Raw genomic sequence first — 24,022 nt, 5'->3', positions numbered from 1 at the left:
TCGCACTATCTCCACCTCACATGGATATGTACAGTAAACATTCTCCCATTTTTGAATAAAGTAATGTTTTATGGATTGTATATTGCTGGTACGTATTTTATTTTTTACTCTTTATTTGTTAAGTATTGTATATTTGTTTGCTGTTTTACTGAACATTGTGTTAAATCCGAAGCTTAAGACAAGTCCATGAACGCACCTACAGCTCTCGCGTGATTAAACCTTTCGCGCGAGATTATGTCGTTCGACATGCGGAAACTGTTAACGTTAGCAGCTAGTGGTTGTTCATGGTGTAGCCGGGATTCGAGGAGACTTTTCCCTCACTTTAAGCGTCATAAATAAACACGTAGCGGGTGTTTTGTGTTTGTTGTTGCTCGTCAGAATGGGGAAAGCTGATTTTCTCTCCCCGAAGGCGATAGCCAACCGGATAAAATCAAAAGGGCTCCAGAAGCTGAGATGGTATTGTCAGATGTGTCAAAAACAATGCCGAGATGAGGTGAGATGGTCGGTTAATTAAATCTGTCTGATTTAGTGTATTTCATTTTATTTTTTTAACTTATTTGTCTTTTCTAGAATGGCTTCAAATGTCACTGCATGGCCGAGTCCCACCAGAGGCAGCTGCTGCTGGCCTCAGAGGACCCAAACAAGTTCATGGACTACTTCTCTGAGTAAGTTCCGTTATGGCTCATAAATAAATAAATAAATCACGTAAAGTGCAGTTCTTCAGATGGAAGAGTTCATTAATGTTTAATTTCCTCCCAGTGAGTTCAAAAACGACTTCATTGAGCTGCTCAGCAGACGTTTCGGTGAGTCCTGATTCCACACACACACACATCCAGATGTTTTGCTCTACAGCAGCTGTGTCATGAAGTTGTTTTTCTTCCTCTACCTGCAGGGACCAAGCGAGTGCACAACAACATCATTTACAATGAATACATCAGCCACAGAGAGCACGTGCACATGAACTCCACACAGTGGGAGACGCTCACCGACTTCACCAAGTGGCTGGGCAGAGAAGGTAAAGTGTCTTAATACAGCTGCACACCTTTTAGTTCTACACCCCACAACGAAACATTTAGGAGAGGAGCTTCTGTCCTCAAACAGATGTGCAACAGCTTCTGTATTTGCAGAGTAGACAGATGTGGGAGCACTGGAATGACAATATTAAGTAAATAAAGTACATAACATGGGTAAATATTAACCGTGGGGTCAGAGATCAGTCTCGATATCACCATCATTTGATTTATATTTTAAAAAATTCTCGCTCGTGTGATTGGTTGAAAATGGAGGACACAACATTTACATTTTTGGATTTCTATTATTTGTAAATATATAAAGTTAACCATCAGACACAATGTTCAGAAACCAGTTACTGCTACATCATTTTATTGTGTGTAAGAATCGGCTGAATGTTGCTGCTAGGTTTCTGCAAGGTGGACGAGACCCCTAAAGGCTGGTACGTCCAGTACATCGACCGCGACCCGGAGACCATCCGCCGCCAAGAGGAGCAGGCGAGGAAGAAGAAGCAGGACCTGGACGACGAGGAGAGGAGCGCCAAGTTCATCGAGGAGCAGGTCCGCAGAGGCCGCGACGGCAAAGAGATAGAGGTGAGTGCTGGCAGCACGGACTTCAGCCTCGCACGTGCTCAGTAGATCAATAGATTCAAAGTCAAAATATGTTGTTCCTGTATTTTATTTTGTAGGAAAATCCAGTTTTCACAGAGCTGAAACGTGAGAGTGAAGAAGAAAAAGGTTTGTTTTTTTTGCTTCGTTTTGTGATCCGTCACATTTCCCTTGTTTCTTTCCACTCACCCTCGCCTGTTTTCCTGCAGTTGCTTTCAACATGGGCGCCTCTTCATCTGTCGCCGGGCCTTCCAAATCGAGGTACAGACGTCTTGGCACGTTGCTAATTGTGCCGGCTAATTATCAAGCAAGTATAATTTCATCGTGTCGTGTCTCCCTGTAGCTCTGCTCTGGGTGCTAGTGCCCTCAAAGCAGCAGCGTCCTCCACCAAGAGGAAAGACACCAGTTCAGACACCCGGAGCGAGAAGAAGAAGAAATCTGCTCTGGAGGAGATCATGGAGGTAGAGAAGATGATGTTTTTGTCCTCTTACGCGTGTCTGCATTCAGTCTGTACTCACCCCGGTTTGCGATGCATCTCGTTTAGATGGAGGAGAAGAAGAGGAAGAAGCAGTCGGTCAGAACAGATTACTGGCTGCAGCCCAACATTGTGGTGAAAGTCGTCACCAAGCGACTGGGAGAGAAGTACCACAAGAAGAAGGCCGTCATCATGGTAATGACGCTGTGCAGCTGACGGCGTGTTTATGTGTTGTGTTGGAGACGTGTGTCGCTGAAAGCCGTGTTTTATTTTCTCGTAGGAGGTGCGAGACAAATATGGAGCCGTGGTGAAGATGATCGACTCTGGAGACAAACTGAAACTGGACCAGAATCACGTGGAGACGGTGATACCTGCACCAGGTGAACCACCGGAACGCTTTAAAAGTCGTTCTACAGATTGTTACTGAACGTAGCGCTGATCGACGGTGGGAACATCTTGTACCTCAGCTGCATCTTTCTATCCTCCTCAGCTTCTTGTTGTCAAACTTCCTGCAGGTAAACTTGTTTTGATCCTGAACGGTCCGCACAGAGACACTGAGGCTCTGCTGGAGGGAATAGACGAGAAGAACTTCAGCGCAACACTCGCGCTCGAGTCTGTAAGTGTGTCCAGAGGCTCCTCCCACATCTGTACCTGTCACGTGTTAGTCTTTGGTTTATTATCTACTGTACGTCTTTTTCTTTTGCCGACGTCTGCCAAAACGGCGTCACCCAAATTATAAAAAAGCATATTCTCATTTTCCACTCGGGTTATCTCACCATGCAGATAGTTTGGGTTTTGCTATAAAAGTCTCTGAAACTTTCTTTGTGTAATATTAACACCATAAATAAAACCTGGCCAGATTTATTCATATGCATCTACTGGTAAGGTAGAAAATCAGCTTTTACTGAACATAAAATGAGCAAACAACCCTTTAATCACTAGTCAGTTAGTGGTGAACTTATTACTCTGTATTCACACCACGTTAGACAGAAGAGTGTTCAGCTTTCCTCCCGCGTGAGAATAAACTTCAAAAAGTCCCGAAAATACAACTTGGACTAAAATATTTGATAACACAAATGCTGATTAACAGCGGGCGGAAGTGACGGTTCTGGAGATCGTTTAAACATCTTCTGACTACATTCATGGTGAAGAAACTATACAATGTGAGACTTGACTTGTAAGAACTTGCATTAGAGTTATTTTTCGTCATTAAAGTCTCACCTTCTCTCGTCTTCAGGGTCAACAGAAGGGGAAGAGAGTGGACGTCGCCTATGAGGATTTCTCAAAACTGGCCTGAACCGACAACCTTCCTGTTCGAACCTCAGGGACTCTACTGTGTCAGAGTTCATTTTACCCCCCGAGCTGTCGCCTGTACATAAACGCATCGTCATCCCAGGCAGTCATCACAGAGGAGCAACGTGTTCAATTTGTTTTTTATTTTGTATTAATATTCAAGTTGATCTTCACATTGCAGATGTACATTTTGTCCAAATAAACTCAGTGAAAAAATGATTCTGGTGTTCTTTTGGAAAACAATTAGAAGAGAAACTTGAAAAATAAAATGGATACATGAACACCAGTGGGAGAGTTGTGTTCCCATCTTTCTTCTGGCTCCTGTGTTTCCCGCTCTTTTAAATGCGTGCGATACGTGAACGAGTCTCAGAGCGTCTGCAGGGAGCTGTTGAGATTTGGGACGATGTAGTCGGTGTAGTGGCCGTCGATGAAGCCCTTTCCGCTGTTGTGTATGAACCAGCAGTAGACGCTGGAGCCGCGTTTCTCATCGCTCCTGTAGTCCTTCTGCCAACCCCTAAAACACACGAGTTCATGGTTTAAATCAGAGACATGTTTGGATGTTTGATATCTTTCATGTGAGTCTAAACGTACCTGGTGACGAGCAGCTTGTTGCCCTTCACCTCCATGGTGGCCTCCTTCTTCAGAGGGTCGACTCCCTCGTGCACATCGTACACGCTCACCTCAGGCTCTCTGGAGAACTGCCCTGAAGAGAAGAGATCACACATATCGTTCAGCTCTAAATAAAACCGCTAAAAGGGACATTTTGAACCTGCGTGTCAGATGTGAATGGCTACGATTTGCCAGTTTCACAAAGTCAAGACAGACTGTTTCTAACTCCTGTTTTATAGACACAAAATAATCAATACTAGTAAAAGTGTACCCCGTATTAAGATTATTTTCAATGCTTTAGCTTGCCCTGAAAGAGCCCTTTCAGACGGGGAACTGAAGCAGTTACCTCTCTTCAAAGCCTCAAGATTATATTAACAAAAACAGTAATTTTACCTCGGAGAACACATGAGTTGCTGGTCTGGTGGCTTTAAAGAGAGATAACATCTTCAGTTCTCTGACAGAAAGGTAAAGAAGTGAAAATATTCTAAATATAGCGTACATTTAAACTGATATTTATTATTTTTAGGTGACTAAAATACGTCCACAGCAGTACATTGCTTTGCTCCCGTGCTGGTTCTCCCTTTAAATTGTCTCTACTTTTTATAATATTTTCATACTTGTACTAGTTTGTCAGATGAATATTACTGAAGCAGCTGTAAAGTAACACCAGTCTATGTGCCTTAAGGTGCAGTAACACTAGTGGCCACTTGATGCTGGCTCCAAAAATCCAACTACACTGGTCTTGGTTCATCATTTTTTCATGCCGAATGACTTATTTCCAAGAAATCTCTGGTAAACACGAGATTTAAAGAGGTGCTTTTGTGCGGTATAATTTTATAGTATATATATTTTCCCAAATTTAGATTAAATCGGTCCAGCAGCTGATGAAGACGTCCTCCCATTTGGGGGCCTCTGGGTGACTTCGTCCATGTTTTTCTACAGCGTGAGGCTTGAAGTCTGACTCACAGTAAAGGTCTGTAGCTGTGAGTGTTTCGTACCTATGAGCCCGTGGACCAGAGGGGAGTACCGGTTGTCGTTGGGGATGTAGACGCCGAGGAAGTCCACATTGACGGGGTTTTTCTTCCACACGCGGTGAAGTAGCACCATCACCTCGATGTCATTATTTATGAAGATGGAAACATGAGAGTTCTTCACAATAGAGATCCTCACCCTGAAACGCAGAAACAAAGAGAGAATATTTAAAAAATGAGCCTGTTGTTGAGCCAGACGCTGTAAATAAAGTGTGTGGCGGTTTACCCGTCCTGCGTGATCCCAGCCGTGGCGCCCCAGGTGAAGGAGTGGTTGTTCTGGCCGTCGGTGAAGGCGATGCTGTCGGTGTCGACGGTCACGCTGACTCCGTCCGGTTGGTAGTAGACTGAGATGGCGCCGAAGTAGGTGCTCAGTTTGCTTTTGATCGCCTGCTTGGAGCCGACCAGCTGACCATTCACCACCAAGCCTTTAGGACGGGAGTACCAATGTCACAGATGCGTCAAAACCAAAGCTCAAAATATGAAAAGTTGGTATTTATCATCGAGGTTAAAGTCAGGTTCGTTGAAAGTTGCAGCAAAATAGACGAGTGAAACATTATTGAGCATCTTTTGTCATCCGATACCCAAGTTTGTATGTATTGTACTACGTTTAGTACCTGTTCCACTGTCAGACACCAGGTTGAGAATGTGTCCAGGTGTGGAGTCGATGTTGAAGCAGACGTCCATGTTTCCTCTGGGCAGGTGGACGATGAAGTGAGGGTCGTTGTCCACTGAAGGAGAAACACATCGAGCAACGTTTTAACATTTTACACTGCAGCTGGAAGAGTACTCGTGACTTTAAGGAAGAAATCAGAAGTAAGTATGTGTGTGTGTGTGTGTGTGTGTGTGTGTGTGTGTGTGTGTGTGTGCGTGTGTTACCTAAGTTGACTTGCTGAGGCAGGCTCAACTCCACGGTGCCCTTCACAACCTCTTTCGGGGGGGCCATGGTGGTCATCTGGACCCAGGGTGGAGCATCGTAGGTCAAAAGCGATGGCGACAGACCCTTGGACACAGAGCCGCCTCCTCCCACTCCTGTGCCTACATACACATGACATATTTAAAGTTAACGCAGGAGTTGTTTTGATCAGCATCGTCATTACGGACTCCATTAGGAACATTAAGTTGAATATTTTATTAACCTTTCTGGCCAGATAAAGATCCAATCAAAAATCTAATCTTGCTCAAATCTGTCCTGTCCATGTCCTACCCCTCTATCTCTGACCTATTTCCAGTCTCTACACTTTTAAAAATAAGGTTTAGACATCAATCAACACCATAGAACGTATATAAACCCATTGGTTTGTGACCTGCAGTCTTGAATCCTTGAGTGTGGCATTTTGGCCATCGCCATCTTGCTTTTTTTGCAACCAGTGAACTGAAGTGACCATATTTGGACACTGTGCTATAGACCTGTCATTTACAGTAAGCCCCGCCCTAAAGCATCCCCTGCTTTATGGTCTGTTTGACTCTAAATGGACCATAATGTACTAAATGAACATCATGCTGTATTGAAGAAGACTTGAAACTAGAGATTGAGACCATAAACTCATGTTTACAATGTTTACTGAGGTAATAAATCAAGAGAGAAGTAGAGTCATTTTCTCATAGACTTCTATACAACCAGAGGAGTCGCCCCCTGGTGGACATTAGAGAGAATGCAGGTTGCCGCCTGATCAACATTAAAACGGTGCATCTTCTGTCGGGCACCTGAGCAGCAGCCTTGCTTGGGGTCCCTCGGCGAGTCGGCCAGCAGCCTCTCCCTGCCGTCCTCGCTCTCCACCAGCAGAGCGGTGAGAGGAGTGACGAACTGATGCTCCACGGCCAGCGCCATGATCTTCTGGGTGATCTTCCTCTTCTTGGCAGCCGTGGGAGCCAGAGACCTGCGGGAGAGAAACACTGCAGCTGTCAAATACTGACCAGTTTACCATCATGCTTCCACACTTTTAGTCTACTGGAAGGTTCTTTGACCCGGTAACCATGTTTCCTATGAACTTTTATCATTGAATTGTCATCTGTAGGCCTGATTTTGACCCTAATGTTTCTTGTTTCTTGATTTCTTTTTTTACTAAATCCTGTTGGTGAATTCAGGACCTTCCTACCACCCTGCCATGTCTTCATGTTTCAACAGTCCTCCATCCCTTGGTGTGCTCATGATCCTCTCACCTTTCAGCGAGCAGCTGTTTGACGGTGATGTAGGCCCACATTTGTCTGGCGAAGCCCGTGAACGAGTGCTGCTGCTTGGCCAGCTCCGTGTCCAGCTCCGCGAAGTCCCCCTCCGTCTCCAGGGTGATGTCCAGGCGGGCCTGCAGGACGAGATGGGACAGAGGACACTGGTAGCACCATTCCCTTCCCTTGAACCCCTCAAAGCCTGCATTTTGTTTTTACTCACAGAAAACGCGGTGGTGAAGCTGGTCAGGGTGTTGCTCTCGGACGGCAGCACCTTCCCGGCCACCACCAGCTCTGAGCCGCTGAAGTATTTGTCGAAGCTCCTCCGGGTGACGTCCGACACCGTGTCGTCTGGGAACTGGATGGTGATCCTCCTCAGCAGAGGAGAGGAGACCTGGCTGTAAAAGGCCTGCAGGGCGAAGAGGAGGGGATGTAGAAGATGTTGATCTTTAAGGGGCATAAAGGAACTAAGCCCTGATCTCGCTAAGCACATCAACATGTCTTCATGGTATTTTCACAGGAAAATTACCTTTTCATATGTAACAATTAAACATGTGAAAGTAATGCATACGATATATTGTAAATCATAAGATGACGTCAGCTCGGTTTTATCATGGCTGCATGTAGACCAAGACTTAATCTTAATCTTCTGTCTTAGTTTTTACTGTTCTGCACTTAAAATACAACATAGTCCATCTTTCCAAAATATAATAAAGAACAAATGATGCATGAAGCTAGTTCCTCTTTCAGGAAGAGAACAAAGATGTTTTATGATCTTAGTGACGTAGAGGTGTTTTGCCGGAGGTGAAGTTCTCCCCCCGGTCGTCGTACCCGTATCTGTTCTGCAGCGTCGTGGTTGGCGTAGATCCTCTGAGCCATGCCCCTGTTCTCCATGGCGATGCGCTCCAGGAAGTCGTAGTCCACGTCGAAGCCCATGCCCAGCGAGAAGAGAGAGAACTCCTCCCTCATCACCCGCTTCACATTCTTCTGGATGGTACTCAGCTTGATCTCACCTGCAAGAAATCAGCATCTTACTGAGACAGTTCCATGTTTTTTTCACTTTTTTAAGTCAGTGCATTCTTTCTCCCTGTGTGAAACCAAGCAGCTGGATCAGTCCGTCTTACCCACAGTGGGGTCCCCATCAGACACCAGGATGATCATGGAGACGGAGCGAGGGTCGATGAGCCCCTGGTTGGACGCCTTCACCAGCATCTGGACCGCTCTCATCAGCGCCTCGTTGATGTTGGTACCTGGAGACAGTGAAGTAGAGTCATAAACACACAGAGCAGCCTCATCAGAACAATCAAATACTCGATTAAAGAATAATATTCTCTCTCACCTCCGTTGGGTTTGATGTCCTCGATGTATTTCTTGGCATCTGCGACCTGAATGGAGGAGCCGGGGACCAGATCCTCTCTCCAGCAGCGCACGTTGTGGTTGAAGTCGATGATGTTGAACTGATCATCTATGGTCAGGTCGTCCAAAATAGCCTGCATGGCCGCCACCGTCTGTGAGAGAGGTCAGCGATTAAATGCACTCTGCAGAATGACCACAGGGGGGCAGCGTTTCACAAAGAGAGTGGTGAAGAATTATTCCAATGTCCCCCCCTTGGGCCCTAAACCCTGGACCCTCATGGACTAAAGTGCACAGAACTCTTTGTAAACAAACCACCTACTTGCTTCATCTTGACTCCCCACATGGATCCACTGACGTCAATGACAAACACGATGTTTTTAGGAAGAGGAGAGAGGTTGGAGGGAGCGAAGAAGTGGACAAAATGGCCGTCTGACACCTGGAAGACAACGCAAAATGAAAACAGTTTCTAGCCTCACGCGATGTTAAAGTTAATTAATGAGGCTTTAGACAGTAGATGTTGACACCTGCAGTTCCCCGGCATTGCTGTCTCTCGTCACGTCATATTTGACCATTAAGGCGCCGTCGATAGCGCTGTCGGTGCAGTTGACACACTTTCTCTGCTGCTGCAGGTTTGGCTTGAAGACGATATGAGCCTGGGGACAAAGACACAGTTCATGAAACAAACCGTCAAACCTTCTGACACATTAAAGTAAAAACTCTGTATTATTGTCTCTGCCAAGAAAGCGTATGATTTCAATTGAATGTGTCTCACCTTGTCTTTGGACAATGTAACTTTGATGAGCTCTTCAAACTGCTGTCCGAGGGAGTTCACCGCTTGCACAGTGGAGATTCCCTTCGGCTCAAAGATGTACACGTCCACCTGGAGAGATTCTGGGTTTAGCGATCGGTGGTTGACACAGAGGCAAACACATGGATTCATCCTGTTATCCTAACCTGGAACTGTGGCACCAGCCTCCCGGGCTGCAGGTAGAGCAAGTGCTCGTAGAAGCCCAGCTTCCTCTGCATCATCTCCTGGTAGTGGAGCTCGAACTCGATGTTGCTGCCTGGAGGCACGTGGACTTCCGTCTTAAACGTCTCCATGTCCTGGGAGTTGGCCCTGTAAAGCAGAAAACATCTTACAGTGACGCTGGTGAGCTCCATAGAGGATTGAGCTCCAAGAGGGCCGATCCGGTACCTGACGATGCCCGCCGCCTTGCCTCTGGCTCTGGCCTGGGCGTACAGGTTCCTGGCCACCGTCTTCTCCTTCACCGAGCCCACGAATATGATCCCGTTCATGTTCCTGCAACACAGACAGTGACGAGTCAAAGCTCTCTCTATAAGAGGCCGCTTGGGACGCTGTGAAAGCGGGACTCACATGGTGAAGTTAGTGATGAAAGCTTGCTTGGGGATCTGGACGTTGAAGCCGATGCTCTGGGACTTGGAGCCCGAGTTGACCACCAAGCTCCTGACGGTGGTGTGGGCGAAGCGCGACGTGATGCGGCTCTCCACCTTGTAGCTCTTGACGGTGATGTCATCTCCGCGGATGGCCTGTGAGGGGGCAAAGACAGAAGAAGAAGAAGTGATTCTCTTAGAATTCTTTCCCGTTTCTGACCTGGACGTCTCTTAATTATCAGCCGTGATGTTTTTTTACAGGTGTGTTGAGATCAAAATGAAGCTGGCAAAGAGGCCACTGCCCCCCTCCCACACCACTTTACGCCCCTGGCCTGATTTGGCGTCGCAGCTTTTGTGATCCCATATCAAGATCGTTTCTTTTAGACTTTGTTATCTTTTCTGATATAAGACTTAATGTGATTTTTGCCAGACTTTCTCCCCACATATCTTAATATTTAAGAGATGTCTTTGTCTCACTTATTTCCTACTGTGCACCACAAACAACTAAAGATCTCTTTATATCTTCTCTTAAGTTTGTTTAAATTTAGAAAATGTTATGACAATATCAAACTATTTTATTCTGCATCTACTTGTATCAAGACTTGATTGACATTATGACCCTAAGAACACATAAATGTTATAGATGCCCTGTGGAACATTTCTTAGACACTTCCCCTAAATGTGATAAAACCACAAAATAATAAACCAACTGATTTGATTTGTTGGGAAGAGAAAGACTGAATGAGAGCAGGATCGGTGCAGAACAAAGTCAATAACCCGTCAGTCATGAGAATCTCTTCAAACAGCAGCATATTGACTATTAGATAAGCTTAAACTCTGTCACAGTGGACAACAAACAGGGAGTCATACCTCAAAGTCTTCCTGCTCCTCGCTGGTCAATATCGCTCTCTGAAACACACGAACACGTCAGCTTCATACGGTCTTAATCTGCTCTCTGAGAGAAGATTATACATTTAAAAAGCCGCCGTTATTAAGAAACAGATGACAGGATTCAAATCAGGATCCGTTGGTTCGTAGTTGATGATGCCTTGTTCATTTCTGTGTAATCAGTAACATGCTGCCCTCCGTGGATCGATGGCGCCGTTATTGCAACACCAACGAGAAAATGTTAAGTAAATAAGAAATGTCAGTTTGTTCCGAAGGAGATCTCACCTTGTGTCTCTCCCGATGATCCCGTAGATCTGACTAGAGGCAGAGAGAACAAGAAAATACAATCAATATCATTTTCTTTGTTCAATTCTAAATTGACTGTAAAAGATTTAATTAAAAACTAAAACATACACAAGAAAGCTTGTTGTAACATTGATGAAAATTCATCATGCAGAATTTGCGCAGTAGGATTTATAAGATTTATTCTGCACGATTCAGAGAGTAGACAAAATAAATGAACCTTCTGCTGTACAAAGATGAGTTTTAACGGCCCACGGTCAGGGCAAGAATTTAGATTTCATTTAAAAAATTCACATATACACAAAAAAATCTCAAATGACGAGAATTCACTGAAAAAATATACTTTTTCTCTTTGAATCGAGTCTCAATTTAACTTGTAAAAATCCTAAAATCACATAAAAACCAATGATATGAAAAAGGAAGTTTATGTCCTCTTGACAGTCATTAGGGACAAACAACCACCAACACATGCAAAATCTGTTCATAAATGCATATTTTAGCTTTCTTTCAATTTAGAAATCAAAACAAATACTTTAAGATTGATATTAGTCTAAAGAATGGTTGCTAACACCCTCCGACTCACCCTCTCGTCCTCCCATTCTCCGTCTATCACAAACTCAAAGCCGCGGCCCTGCTGGAGGAGCAGGAGCCCCAGAAGAGGCAGCAGCAGACGTCTCATGTTTCCAGGCCTGTGGGCTCCAACACAAACACCCTCACACACACACATATAAATAAGAATAAACAGCGTTGGGAGACAGACGGTCCTTCTGCAGAGAGCCTCGTGGAGACACAGCCGAGCTGGAAACTGAAGGTTAAAATCCACTGAACTGATCAACTCCCAGTCCCGGTCAATATTTGTTGTGTTTAAATGTCAAACCAGAGACGAGAAGGACACTTTGTAACTTGACCTGCAGTGTGTAAATAAAACAGATTTGACTCATTCTCAGAGATTTCATGTCAAACTGATATAAAAGTGACAAACTGACCGGTATGGTGCACTTTGGGTCAAATATCTTTGCGGTGTGTTTCTGACATGAAGGTGGCAGCTTTTTTAAACATTACAAAGCCAAAGAGATGAACTTTTTAAAGCACATTTCTATAGATTACAAGAGAAAGATGTTGTGTTGCAATGTGCCCACAAGATGGCACCAGAGTAGATCTAACAGCAGAAGCATTTCTGTCTCCTCGTTCACGTTGTAATTCTATATAATAGTGGATGTTTTTACAGTCGGTTAGATTTTGATTAAATGTTTGATTTCTGGGGAAATAATAGATTTGGAATTATGGGGAATTTTTGTTTTCATCGTTATTGAAAAAAACAATAATCTAATGCAAATAGTGAATGAATAAATAAATATAATATAACAAGAGACAACGAACGTCTCCGAACTCCAGCTTCTGAGTTGCGCTTACATCATTTAGAAGAAGCATTCTTCTGCAGAACGTTAACAAAATCATAAATGGAGGTTTTCCATTGTAATACTTCTTCAATCAGCACAGGCACGTCCTTCTAAACAGGCTTTATACTCATGTCCATGCTCCTCCTCGAGTGGTGATTGTGAAATAAAGAAATTGTCTCCTCATCTCTGCCTTTCCTGAAACCATCTAATGTCTATTCTCTATAAAAATGAATTAAAACACTCAACGCTAAAGATATGGAATGCATCAAACTCACCTATTAAAACACAGCATTTCAAACATTGGGGTCATTTTGAACTAACAAGGTTCCTGTCAGCCCCCTAGTGGTGATTACAAGTAGCGCCAAATAGATTTCTCTCTTTGACCATGATGGTGTGAATAACATACAAGTGATGAACATAGAAAATACACTAATATCAGACGCCTTCACTTTATACTTCTACTCAACTACATTTATAACAGCTTTGGTTACTTTACCAATTATTTTTGTTTATTGAATATGTTTTGCTATAAATTAAACTACCCAAACAGTATATATAAGTAGAGCTGAAATGATTAGTCGATTAGAATATTTATTGGAAGCTATTTTGATGAACGTTTAAGTGATTTTATCAGGTCAAAACATTTCATGGTTTCAGATTCACAAATGTGAAGATTTGTAGATTTTCCTTCAAATAATTTAAAGTCCAAAATGGTTCAAATTGAGCTCCACCTCAAACAACTAGATTTAAATTATTTCGGGGTTTAACTCGTAGGCTACTTGATTCCGACACCCCCTGAAGGCAGCAGCCCAAATTGCCCCTCATCTAGGAGAGGAACTGAAAGCACCGCGTCTCTCTCCTCCAGATGGGTGGGCGTATTTTCTCCTCCACCCCGCGTCCCCTCTCTGATCCGGTCACTCTGATCCGGACACACGGAGACGCGCCGCGCGCTGGAGAATAACGTCCCATTCATCTTTTTAAGTTCTACCGGAGAAGGACTGCAAGATGCTGCTGCTGACTTTACTGCTATGCTTCAGCCCGAGTGTACTCGGACAACTGGAGGAATCCCAGCTTGGAGATGACATTGATTCCGAGCTCGTAGACTTTGAATTAGACATTGTAAGACGTTTAGAAGTGTGTTGTACATTCTGGTGTTTGGATTTCCATATCCGACTCCTTTTCTTTTGCACATACAGGCACCACGCAGAGTCCCACGACAGGTGAAAACTATACTCAGCAAGGTAAAGTCACATTTAACTCACAGATATGACGATATTTTGAATCTAAAGGAGAAAGTATGGTTTAAGTAAAACTTTTAAATATGTGTTAAAATTAAATTTGTTTAAAATGAAGGATAAAATGAAGGTCCCATCTTCGTCTGGCGTCTTAGATACTTTGGCACATTAACAACATTTGGGTGCATTTTAATCTGCCGCTACTCTGAGACTTCGGGAGTTTATGGTGAACTGACCTCCCTGGCATTAAGAACACATTTGATGAAACAGACCTTTATACTTTTTAAAAGTCACCCAGAAGGCATGACCTAGTTTCTGTTCTTCAGGATCGTCTATTGTCGCCCTAAACTCGTGCGCTTTGTTTGGGCGTGACGCACATGAGATCCGCTAAGCGCGCAGATGTGCCAGAGTCTCTGTAATGCACTGGATCTGAGCTCACGGGAACAAATTCCGTTTGGTTGTTGTAACTATGTGGAAATCCAGGCTTTCTTGTGAGGAGATAGCTTTGCTAATCAAAAATAAAATGGGGGGGGGTAGTTACGCGCAGCAGTGCCGCGTAAAATCGTGCCAAATTAGCGTTTACAACTGATCTAGAATTCAGCTGATATCTTGGTGTGGGTGGTTCTGCAGTGATTGCGTTTGAACGTTACCTCTGCAGGAGACCAAGCCTCACATCCAGGAGCTCTCCATCAAGACCACCATCATCTCCCGCTACGCCTTCACCGCGGTGCACTGCGCCATGCTCAACCGGCACTCCGCCGCTGCAGAGGGCGTCTTCCAGTTCCAGATCCCCGCTGGTGCCTACGTCTCCAACTTCACCATGTAAGAGTCACCTCACAGATAGTGGACCCAACAATCATAATAACATGGTCAAAGGATTATTAGGATCAAAGGGGTTTTACATAAGTGCACGGAAACCTTTGCATCTCCTCAGTGGGTTCAGAATATGAGAATGTACTTTCAACATGTTAAAACATAAAAGTCAGAGAAAATGAGATTCAATGAGAAGATGCAACAGTGACTCCAAACCTTGTTGACTCTTTTGTTGTTGTGACACTTCATCACCTTCAAAAAAGGAGAATAGAGTTACAGAAAATATTTAAATCTTTATTTGTTATCCTTAGAACTAAAATACAAAATAGCATCATCCTGTCTGACTGACTGGGAGGATTTATGATGTTTCTGCTGCCATGGAGATGACAGGAGACAAAAAAGGGTGGAAAGTTTTATACTGCTGTTAAAACACACACACACACACACACACACACACACACACACACACACACACATACATACAGTGACCAGAGTTCATCCCCGTGCACCCATAAAAAGGTAACAAGAGGACCCCCCCTCCCCTAAAAAACTGTCTTTTTGTGTGAGGGCACCCTGTTGAAACGTGACAATGGGTGGTCCTGAATATTTAGCAGGCGCTCTAATCCTCCACCTTTGACCCCCCGTGAACCAGGATCATTGGAGGGCGTGTCTACCAGAGCGAGGTCATGCCGAAGGCAAAGAGGGTCAAGCAGGACAACGGCAAGGCCCGGAACAAAGAGTCAGGTGATGCAAGGTAAGAGGACCTGAGAGTCTGTGTGGCTCCTCCTAATCACCTCTAATGCTCCTATTTCTGCAAGTGAAACCTCAACTAAACAGGTACAAACAGAGAGAGTGTGATGAATGAGATCATTTATCTGTCGTGTGAATCTGTGACCCCGAGAGGTGACATGTGGAAGGAGTGACGTCCCGTTTCCAAGCTGTCAGATGAAAAGTGACATTTCATTAAATGAGATTTGGTGACTCACTGACTCCGCTGTTAAAGAGCAGGGCAGAGGGAGGAAGATGTCATGCTCCAGTACTGACATTAAAGTGACCCTTTTCTCTTCTCTCCAGTCCCGAGGAGGTCGAGGTGTTCAGGATGGCGGCCAGCATCCCGGGTCGGAACCGTGCCGTGTTTCTGCTGACCTATGAGGAGCTCCTGCAGCGGCGGCTGGGACGCTACGAGCTCGTGACCAGCCTGCGGCCGCTGCAGCTGGTCAGCCGCCTCAGCATAGACGTCACCATCGTGGACCACTCGCCCGTCACGGACCTCCAGGTGCTGCCGCTCCGCAACGGCTGGAGCACCAACACCGCTAACGGGCCCAACGCACCCAAGACTCCAGGTTTACAGATACATCTTATTATTCTGTTCATTTTATCACATATCTTTGTGGTTTGTCATTCTTAGTTTGCTTTGTTTTTCTCTACTTCTGTTATTTTGAACACGCTGCTACTTCTTCCAGAGTTTTGTTCTTGAGCCTGTCAAAACACAAACACACTTCCCGTCTTTGTGCCGTCAGCCAAGACCGAGCCTCCCGTCACCACCGCGATCAAAATCGAAAAGAACGTCTGCAGGATCACCTTCAGCCCCAACATCGTCCAGCAGGCCAAGATCACCACCAACGGCATCCTGGGAGACTTTGTGATCCGCTACGACGTGCAGAGAGACATGGGGATCGGAGACATTCAGGTATTGAAACAGAGAAGGATAATGAAAAGCAGACTGTGAAACATTTTCATATTTTGCAAGTGTGCACACATATTTCCCATCCAGCGATACGCACTAACACACACTCATCCACCCACCTGTTAGTGATTCATTTCTCTGGTTGCCTGCCACTGCAGTCTCTCCGCTGCCAAACTACTTCTTCTTCCTCTCTTCTTCCTCTCTCCCTCCCTCTCCCTCTCTCTCTCTCAGAACCAAACTACTTTTTTGCTAAAAACTCACTGCCTGTAAAACTTCTTTCTTTCCCAGGTTTTAAACGGCCATTTCGTGCACTACTTTGCTCCTAAAGACCTGCCAGTTGTGCCCAAGAACGTGGTGTTTGTGATCGACACCAGCGCCTCCATGTTGGGGACGAAGATCAGACAGGTAAAGCAGCACACTCAGGGGATATCTAGAAATCTGTTAAGTCAAGTCTAAGCTGCAGGAATGTGCAATATATTAAGGACATTCTTAATGCAGTCAGTATATCTCAGTTATCTACGTTCACACAGGACTCGAACATCGGTCTCCTACGCAGACTTTGTTGTTCTTTATACTACGTCACCTGACTTCCTCCTTTGCTCCCGTCATAATTACTGTAGCAGCCTAACATTAAAGGCAAATACGGGTCGTGATCAGACTGTATATAAGAAGGGGTGTGTCAGAGAAAATTCTGGCTTCGCATGCAAAGCAATTGACCCTGATTTTAAGCAGAATTTCAATGCCTGTATTGGATCAGAAACCTGACCCCCCACCTCCTCACTCCCACACTGGAATATCAATATCAGACCTTTCTCCTCCATCTGCAATAGCACGATAATCCCCCTCGGCCAGACTCAGAGCTGATCTCTGCAGCTGCCTTGAGTGCAGAAACAGAGGAGAGGAAAAACAGATTTTCAGTGAGAAAAGAAAAGTGGAAACATACAACACAAGGCCGTGCTGTGAGGGAGGAAGGTCAACGTCTATGGGGTAATGGAACATTGTAGACAACAGCATCCTCGACCCCTCGACCCCATTACCCCACCCATCGTGGGCTGCAGGAACAGAACAACAAGTGTGCTTTGATGTGGCTCCACAATAGACCGTTTCAGTGTGGTTCAGTCTGTGGTTCTGACCCCTCATGTATACGGCCAGTATAGACATCTATAAACCCCCCAGAGCCTAATTATATATCGCACCCACGCTCAGGGCAGCAGAGATACTGACATGGTGAAAAAGCAGGAAGAAGTCTTTGTACTTTTGCGCGTCTAATTTCTTACACGGACACATTCAAAGCAAATTAGAAGCCCGTCAAAAGATGTCACCCGTTGGTTTGGAAACTGTTGGTTGGTTTAGAAGCCTCGAGTTTGGTGTTTTGGTCGTCGCCATCTTGGCTTTGCAACCAGGGAACGGAAGTGACCATATTTGGGCGGCGGAGGAGTGACAGAGAGATGCAACAAACTGAACCGAAACTATAACCTCCTTGGCGGAGGGGATACTGTTTAAAAGGGTAAAATGCTGAATCATCAGCAAACAGACAAAACCCTACGTATCAAACATTCCACAAAAATCACATTTCTTCAGAGTAAAATCAAACTAATGTTGGCAAAAATTAATTTTCTTGGAGAAAACTGCTATTTTCTCCAGAAATTACACTTGCAAGTTTGCAATGCAATGATTACACAGTCTGTGTTTTGTAAATAATGTATAACAACGGCTTACGGAACCCATTCAAATCCACTAAATAAATTTAAACATGCAGGATCAAAGTCAACCTACGAAAAAAAGGGCGTTTTTAGTTTCCAAAAAGCTGATGGATCGACATAAAACATGTTCAGATTAACTAGGTCTCTGACCTTTTAAACACTGTTTTGAGTGTAGTTTTCACAACTATTGACCCCACCCTCCTGGGCCTGATTCATGGGTGGAGGGTGTGTGTGATCACAACATCACAGCTGGTCAAAGGACTGGGCTTCTGGGTCACGGTTTTGTTTCAGCTCTAGTGTTATGATACAATAAGCACGGCTGCACCACAGAGACCATGACCCCGTTTTGTGTCCAGCATTCTCTTGGCGCAAGAGTTTTCACATTTGTCTGTGTTAACCCTAGTCTTGTTTTCGAAGTGAGATTACTTTATTTCTCTCCGTTTCTCAGACTAAAGACGCTCTGTTCACCATTCTGAGGGATCTGCGACCCGGCGATCGCTTTAACTTCATCAGCTTCTCCAACAGGATCAAAGTTTGGCAGCCGAATCGCCTCGTACCGGTGACGCCCCTTAACATCAGAGACGCCAAGAAGTTTATTTACATGCTGATGCCCACTGGAGGTGAGGCATTGTTACCCTTTTGGCACGTCTTCTTCACAGTTCCTATATTTTGATAGATAAATATGATTTGGCTTGATTGAATAACTTTTTAAGAGTTGTCAATAACAATTGCTTAACTTGAAGTGACTCTGGTGCAACACGTATGCATGGTTCAGCGAAGACTTTGAGTGCATATGAGAACATATTTATGGTTTATCCTTTTCACTGCAGGTACAAATATCGATGGTGCCATCCGGACCGGCTCCACTCTGCTCGGTGATTACCTCTTGAGCCCCGACGCCAGCCCGAACAGCGTCTCCCTCATTATATTCCTGACGGACGGACGGCCCACGGTCGGGGAGATCCGGTCCACCGCGATCCTCGGGAACACCCGCTCAGCCGTGCAAGAGAAGTTCTGCATCTTCACCATCGGGCTTGGGAACGACGTGGATTACCGGCTGCTGGAGCGCATGGCTCTGGAAAACTGTGGGATGATGAGACGCATCCACGAGGACGCCGACGCCAGCGCTATGCTCAAAGGGTAAGAGAGTATATGTTGATGGAATACTTCTTCCAAAAGGCTTGAAACTGGCCTAAGACTGGCTTAACAGTGTGGTCTGGAAGTGGGTCTAAAGGCATTTTCAAACGTGTCTCTTATTTAGTCCATTGAAGATTTACATCTGACAACAGAAATGAGGAAAGGTGAATGTTTCATATCATATTTGGGGATTCCAACAGTGGCTTGAGGCCAGAAGTCCCTTTTTCTGACTCTAAGTCATCTAGACGATAAACTATTGAGACATTTTGAGATAGTTAATTAAAAAAAATACACGTTATGGCCACCATATGGATCTACTGGTTCCTCTATGTAGATTCAAATATTTCATACAATATCATCATTTTCTTTTGTCTCCATGTTTGATCCTTACGTTTGCATTGCCAGAAATTACTCGCTAATCAAACAAGATTTTCCCGTAAAACACCTTCTACACATTAGCTGTTTCAAACACAACATAAGAAAAGACTAAGAATCCCTAATTTATAAGAAGATATCGTTGATTATTACTTTTAATACCCTTCCACATGTGTATAATCCGGCTCTTATTAAGCAATTAGCTCTCCGTAATCCCTCCCCTCTTCCCCTTTGACGCGTCCGTCCATCTCTCATCAAGCTACGAGGGAACGCAGAGCGCAAATGTGACGGTGCTGACAACAGTCCTCTTTAATAAACTTCAACATGGCACAGCCACAGACTACAACAGCCACCCTTTCTCTCTCACACAATTTTTTTTTCTTATCCTTTACACACAACCCTCTTCTCTCTTCCGCACTCTGACACACAAGATGTTTGTTCAGTGGAGCAGGAATGCGTGTGTGTTGTGAAACCTGCATCTGAGTTTGTACGTGGGGGCTAACAGACAGACTCCACAGATAATAGACTTCGTCCGGCTTGAACAAACACGCTGGTTAAGAGGTGAGGAGGTTTACGGCGTCATGATAACAAGGACAGGACATAGGACTTGTACACACACACACCCACACACACACACACACACACATTCACAACCTTTGCTTTACACACACTCCTTTATGAATGTGTGCACAAACTCTGAAGTGGGGTTGAATTAGCTTTGAGAGGTTAGACAAGCAGGTTTATGGCCAGAAGGTGGCCTCTGTTTGAATAAGCATGACATTTGATGAAATCTGTAATAACACGCTCAACAACTGATGTGCCCTTGAGCAAAGGCACTGAACAGGTTACTGATTGATGATCAACAGAGAAGAATAAGCATATGTCAAGTTTGGGTACTGCGAGAATAATGTGTAAAAGTAAGCAATGAGGAATAAGGCAACCCGTTCTCACTCCACACTCAGTGCCCCTGCCCCAGCCGTAGATGCAACAACATTTCGAGGCAATTTTCAAGCTCATGTTGTTGTGGAAGGCGACGACAAACGACTTATTTTGCCGGTATGAATCAGAGATGTCTCCTCGTTCCTTTTCTAGGTTCTACGATGAGATAGGAACTCCTCTGCTGTCGGACATACGGATCAACTACACCGAGGACTCCGTCCAGTACGTCACCCAGCATCTGTTCACCAACTACTTCAACGGCTCTGAGATCGTCATCGCCGGCAAGCTGTCCAACAACAGCGCAGAATCTCTCCACGTCCAGGTGACGGCCAGCAACAACGACAAGAGCATTGTCCTGGAGACCGACGTCCCGCTGCGGCACCGACAGACGGAGACTGAGAAACACGTGAAGGCAGCCACGGCGGCGATGGCGGCCGGAGCTAAGACTCCAGGGTCAGGGGTCGCACAGGGATTAGGAGTCGCTTTGAGTTTGATAGCGGACGACTTTGTGGAACGCCTGTGGGGTTTCCTGAGCGTCAAGGATGGGCTACGATCGCGGCTGCGCAGCCAAACCAGCAGGGAGAGGGAGGACCACATCCAGCAGGCCACCAATCTGTCTCTGACCTACCACTTCCTCACCCCGCTCACCAACCTGGTGGTGGAGAAGCCCGAGGTCCTGGCTGACGGCACCATGGCTCCGGCGCCCACCACCCCCCCATCGGCTGGCGTCGCTGTGTCAACTGCCAATGAGCTGCCAGATGACGCAGAGGACGGAAAGCCACAGAAATCCAACGGGGCGCCAGGAAGCCAGACTTCCTCTCTGAGCAACATGATTGGTGAGGTTGTGCCTCCTAGATTAGGTTAACGAGGGTGTCTGAAAAGTCTGTCAGGTCCAAAATTTCCACCAAAAATACTGAAAATTAATAAACTTCTTCTGCTGATAAAAAGGGAGATCTGAGAAGTTTTTCTGTGACACTTTAAACCATTTAACTGTGTCACCTTTGGAAGCCATTGTAACTCCAAGCTAACTACAGCTATTGACGTCTAAAAAGGCGCAAACTACAAACTTTTCAGAGGCATAGTTTTTGGTTAAGGGAACATGCAGACCATGAGGCTTTTCGCTCTCTTCAGACACCCTGTATTACACTAACAACTGAACCTCCAGAGGTTAATGTTACTTTAACAGGAAGCATCAAACAATGGCCGCCCTCTGACTCAATGCAGTAGATAAATATTCTCTTCCTCACAGGTAAAGTTGAGAGACGACCAGCCAAGAAATCCATCACCTTCTCCAAAACATCAGGTGACTCCACATTCTCTCTCACGTAAACATTTGTACATTTTCCCCCTGCCAGTTTCATCTGATAGCATCCGAAAACCTATATACCGCGAGCACATATGCAGTGGCTACAAGACTCCGAAAGACTTGAAAGAGACGAGAGGGGGAATGTGCAGTACACACTCTCTCTCTACACTCTGTGTGTGGGCGGCCTGTAATTTGGATGTTCGTCAGACAGTCTGAGGGAACAGTCCTCTGAACATGACCTGAAAAGAAACCCGCAGGGTCTAATTGAAATACCGACACAAGTGGCACTTTAAAAAACACACACCGTGGTCGAATGGGAGCCGAGTCGAGGGGTGATACGTTAGAGTAAAGAGAGGGACCACATCAGAGGCCGTTAGTGAGGGCTAATGACCCCGTCATTACTGTTGCTCTCTATTCATCTCAGCCAGGTTCTCACAAGCTTGAGGAGACACCAGCTCAAAAGGTATATAAACCGTCTCATGAAATCAGATCTGAGACAGAAACAGATCTGAGAAACATTCACAAATTAAAACACAGCTACTGATCAGGTTTCTTAAGAGGTTTGGAGAGTTTTAAGGTTTCATCACAACGTGTAAAATGAATTAGTTTTCTTTGTAAGCTAGAGAGCCAAAGTCCCACCTGTCTCCTTTTTAGCACCTGTAACTAGATGAGTATTCTCAAACATGTTCCTGAGGGTTTCTGGCCATTTCAAATCCAAGTGTGTATTTTAACTGAATTTGAATTACACTGAGCTCTTAAAAACATCACTTGAAGCAATCTATTTTCAAGCCCGTTTCTTTTAAATAATGTAACTTTCCTCTCTCTCTCCTAACCTTGAAACTACCTCAGCGGATGGTGACCCCCACTTTGTGGTGGAGTTCCCGCTCAGTAAACTGACCGTGTGCTTCAACATCAACGGTGAGCCTGGACACATCCTGCGCTTGGTGTCCGACCACAAGTACTCTGGTAAGAAAAAACAACCTTATTTCAAGTCAAGATCCACATAATTTATGCTTCGGGTTGGTTATTTATGCCACTTGTCTCCAGGTGTGACAGTAAACGGTAAGCTAATCGGCGCCGCGGCTCCGCCCGGTAGCCACAAGCAGCAGCGGACCTACTTCAGCACCATCACCATCGTGGTGGATCAGCCCAGACGCGCTTACATCGAGGTGACGCCTAAGAAAGTCATCCTGGACGGGCGGGACAGAATGGTGCTGCCCTGCCACTCCACGGTCGCCGTCGACAGCGGCGCTCTGTCGGTGTCCGTCGCGGGAAAGTCCAACGTGACCGTGACGGTCGGAGGGAACATCGTGTTTGTGATCCTGCTGCATCAGTACAAGAATCCGGCCCCCTACCAGAGAGACCACCTGGGGTTCTACATCGGTAACAGCAAGGGGCTGTCGCACAACTGCCACGGCCTGCTGGGTAGGTTTTTAATGAGGGCTTGGAGGGTTAATTACATAAAAACAGAGGTGTGGAGTCACAAACGGCCCCATTTCTGACGACCTAACATCAACACAAAAAGCTAGAGTTACTGGCTGGCCTTCAAAGACTTAACAGAGACTAAAATAACGTTGCTTTGTGTCTACTTTCAGGTCAGTTCCTGTATGAGGAAGTGGGACTGGCAGAGCTTCCGGCACAAGGAGACATGAAGCCGTCGTCCGTGCTGAAGGTGAAGGAGCGCTCGGTGCCGGTGGTTCAGAAGAGCAGGAGGATCTACAGCGGGACTCAGAGCGTGGACTGCTGGTTCGCCCGCAACAACGCAGCCAAGCTGATAGACGGACAGTACGAGGACTATTTGACGTCGCACATGTTCGACACAGGGGACCGGCCACACGGGACCAACCGAGTGTGATCCCACGAACTGAAGCATTTATGGGACTCATTGTACTCTGCATCCATATCACGTCCCAGCAGACGTTTCCAAAAGACAAAACTTCACATTTCAGTTTTCTTTCGCTCTCTTTTGAATATATTTTTGTATCATTTCTAATGAAAATTAAATGTTTTTATTATATTATGTGTATTATTTTTTACATTAATTTTGTAACTGTAAATAAAACACTTAAACACATTTTGAGGTGTTATTCTGAGACAACCATTGTTGGGAATGCATGTTTTTATTTCCTCACAGACAAATATGTCAAACATGTCTTACGACGTGGCGACCTCAAGCTGAAGATCACACCTGGTTGGTTAGCACCGAGACCAGCACCGAGACCAGCGCCAGTGACTAGATGCACACCTAACGCACAAATACACACCCTGCACACAGCTCCATAACCACCCCCCCCCCCC

General features: G+C 45.3%; 3 protein-coding genes across 5 annotated transcripts; 2 read left to right on the top strand and 1 right to left on the bottom strand.

Annotated features, from left to right (window-relative positions):
* Positions 1-255: 255 nt before the first annotated feature.
* Positions 256-3,606, top strand: kin (Kin17 DNA and RNA binding protein). Of its 3 annotated transcripts, XM_031859033.1 has the most exons (12): positions 256-493; positions 571-665; positions 760-803; positions 893-1,015; positions 1,420-1,604; positions 1,700-1,748; positions 1,829-1,880; positions 1,963-2,080; positions 2,164-2,289; positions 2,375-2,474; positions 2,610-2,710; positions 3,332-3,606. In XM_031859033.1, exons 1-12 carry the CDS (start codon positions 380-382, stop codon positions 3,389-3,391), a joined length of 1,167 nt encoding a protein of 388 aa, XP_031714893.1. In that variant the 5' UTR covers positions 256-379; the 3' UTR covers positions 3,392-3,606. The 3 variants fall into 3 exon arrangements, with proteins under 3 accessions (XP_031714893.1, XP_031714892.1, XP_031714894.1); XM_031859032.1 differs by lacking the exon at positions 3,332-3,606 and having other exon boundaries at positions 2,610-3,315; XM_031859034.1 differs by lacking the exon at positions 3,332-3,606 and having other exon boundaries at positions 2,585-2,700.
* On the bottom strand, positions 3,510-23,727 carry itih2 (inter-alpha-trypsin inhibitor heavy chain 2). Its single transcript, XM_031859031.1, has 21 exons — positions 11,713-23,727; positions 11,112-11,144; positions 10,809-10,847; positions 9,922-10,094; positions 9,742-9,846; positions 9,501-9,663; positions 9,319-9,426; positions 9,071-9,199; positions 8,866-8,982; positions 8,530-8,698; positions 8,315-8,440; positions 8,022-8,203; positions 7,414-7,599; positions 7,188-7,327; positions 6,732-6,904; positions 5,904-6,062; positions 5,642-5,755; positions 5,254-5,452; positions 4,995-5,167; positions 3,979-4,090; positions 3,510-3,901 (listed from the first exon to the last, which is right to left on the bottom strand). The coding sequence occupies exons 1-21, from the start codon at positions 11,854-11,856 to the stop codon at positions 3,754-3,756; spliced, it is 2,892 nt and encodes a 963-aa protein (XP_031714891.1). The 5' UTR covers positions 11,857-23,727; the 3' UTR covers positions 3,510-3,753.
* itih5 (inter-alpha-trypsin inhibitor heavy chain 5) lies at positions 13,465-23,727 on the top strand. The gene is made up of 14 exons (XM_031859030.1): positions 13,465-13,648; positions 13,726-13,770; positions 14,423-14,586; positions 15,230-15,331; positions 15,652-15,920; positions 16,098-16,267; positions 16,553-16,669; positions 18,416-18,587; positions 18,798-19,107; positions 20,572-21,254; positions 21,668-21,721; positions 22,574-22,690; positions 22,772-23,149; positions 23,320-23,727. Exons 1-14 carry the CDS (start codon positions 13,535-13,537, stop codon positions 23,577-23,579), a joined length of 2,955 nt encoding a protein of 984 aa, XP_031714890.1. The 5' UTR covers positions 13,465-13,534; the 3' UTR covers positions 23,580-23,727.
* Positions 23,728-24,022: the final 295 nt, after the last annotated feature.

Source organism: Anarrhichthys ocellatus, unplaced genomic scaffold (assembly GCF_004355925.1).
Source record: "Anarrhichthys ocellatus isolate YVR2014 unplaced genomic scaffold, GSC_Weel_1.0 scaffold21, whole genome shotgun sequence".
In the NCBI taxonomy this organism is placed as follows: Eukaryota; Metazoa; Chordata; class Actinopteri; order Perciformes; family Anarhichadidae; genus Anarrhichthys; species Anarrhichthys ocellatus.
The sequence above is the reverse complement of the archived record's forward strand: the minus strand, read 5'-3'. Positions and strand labels throughout refer to the sequence as shown.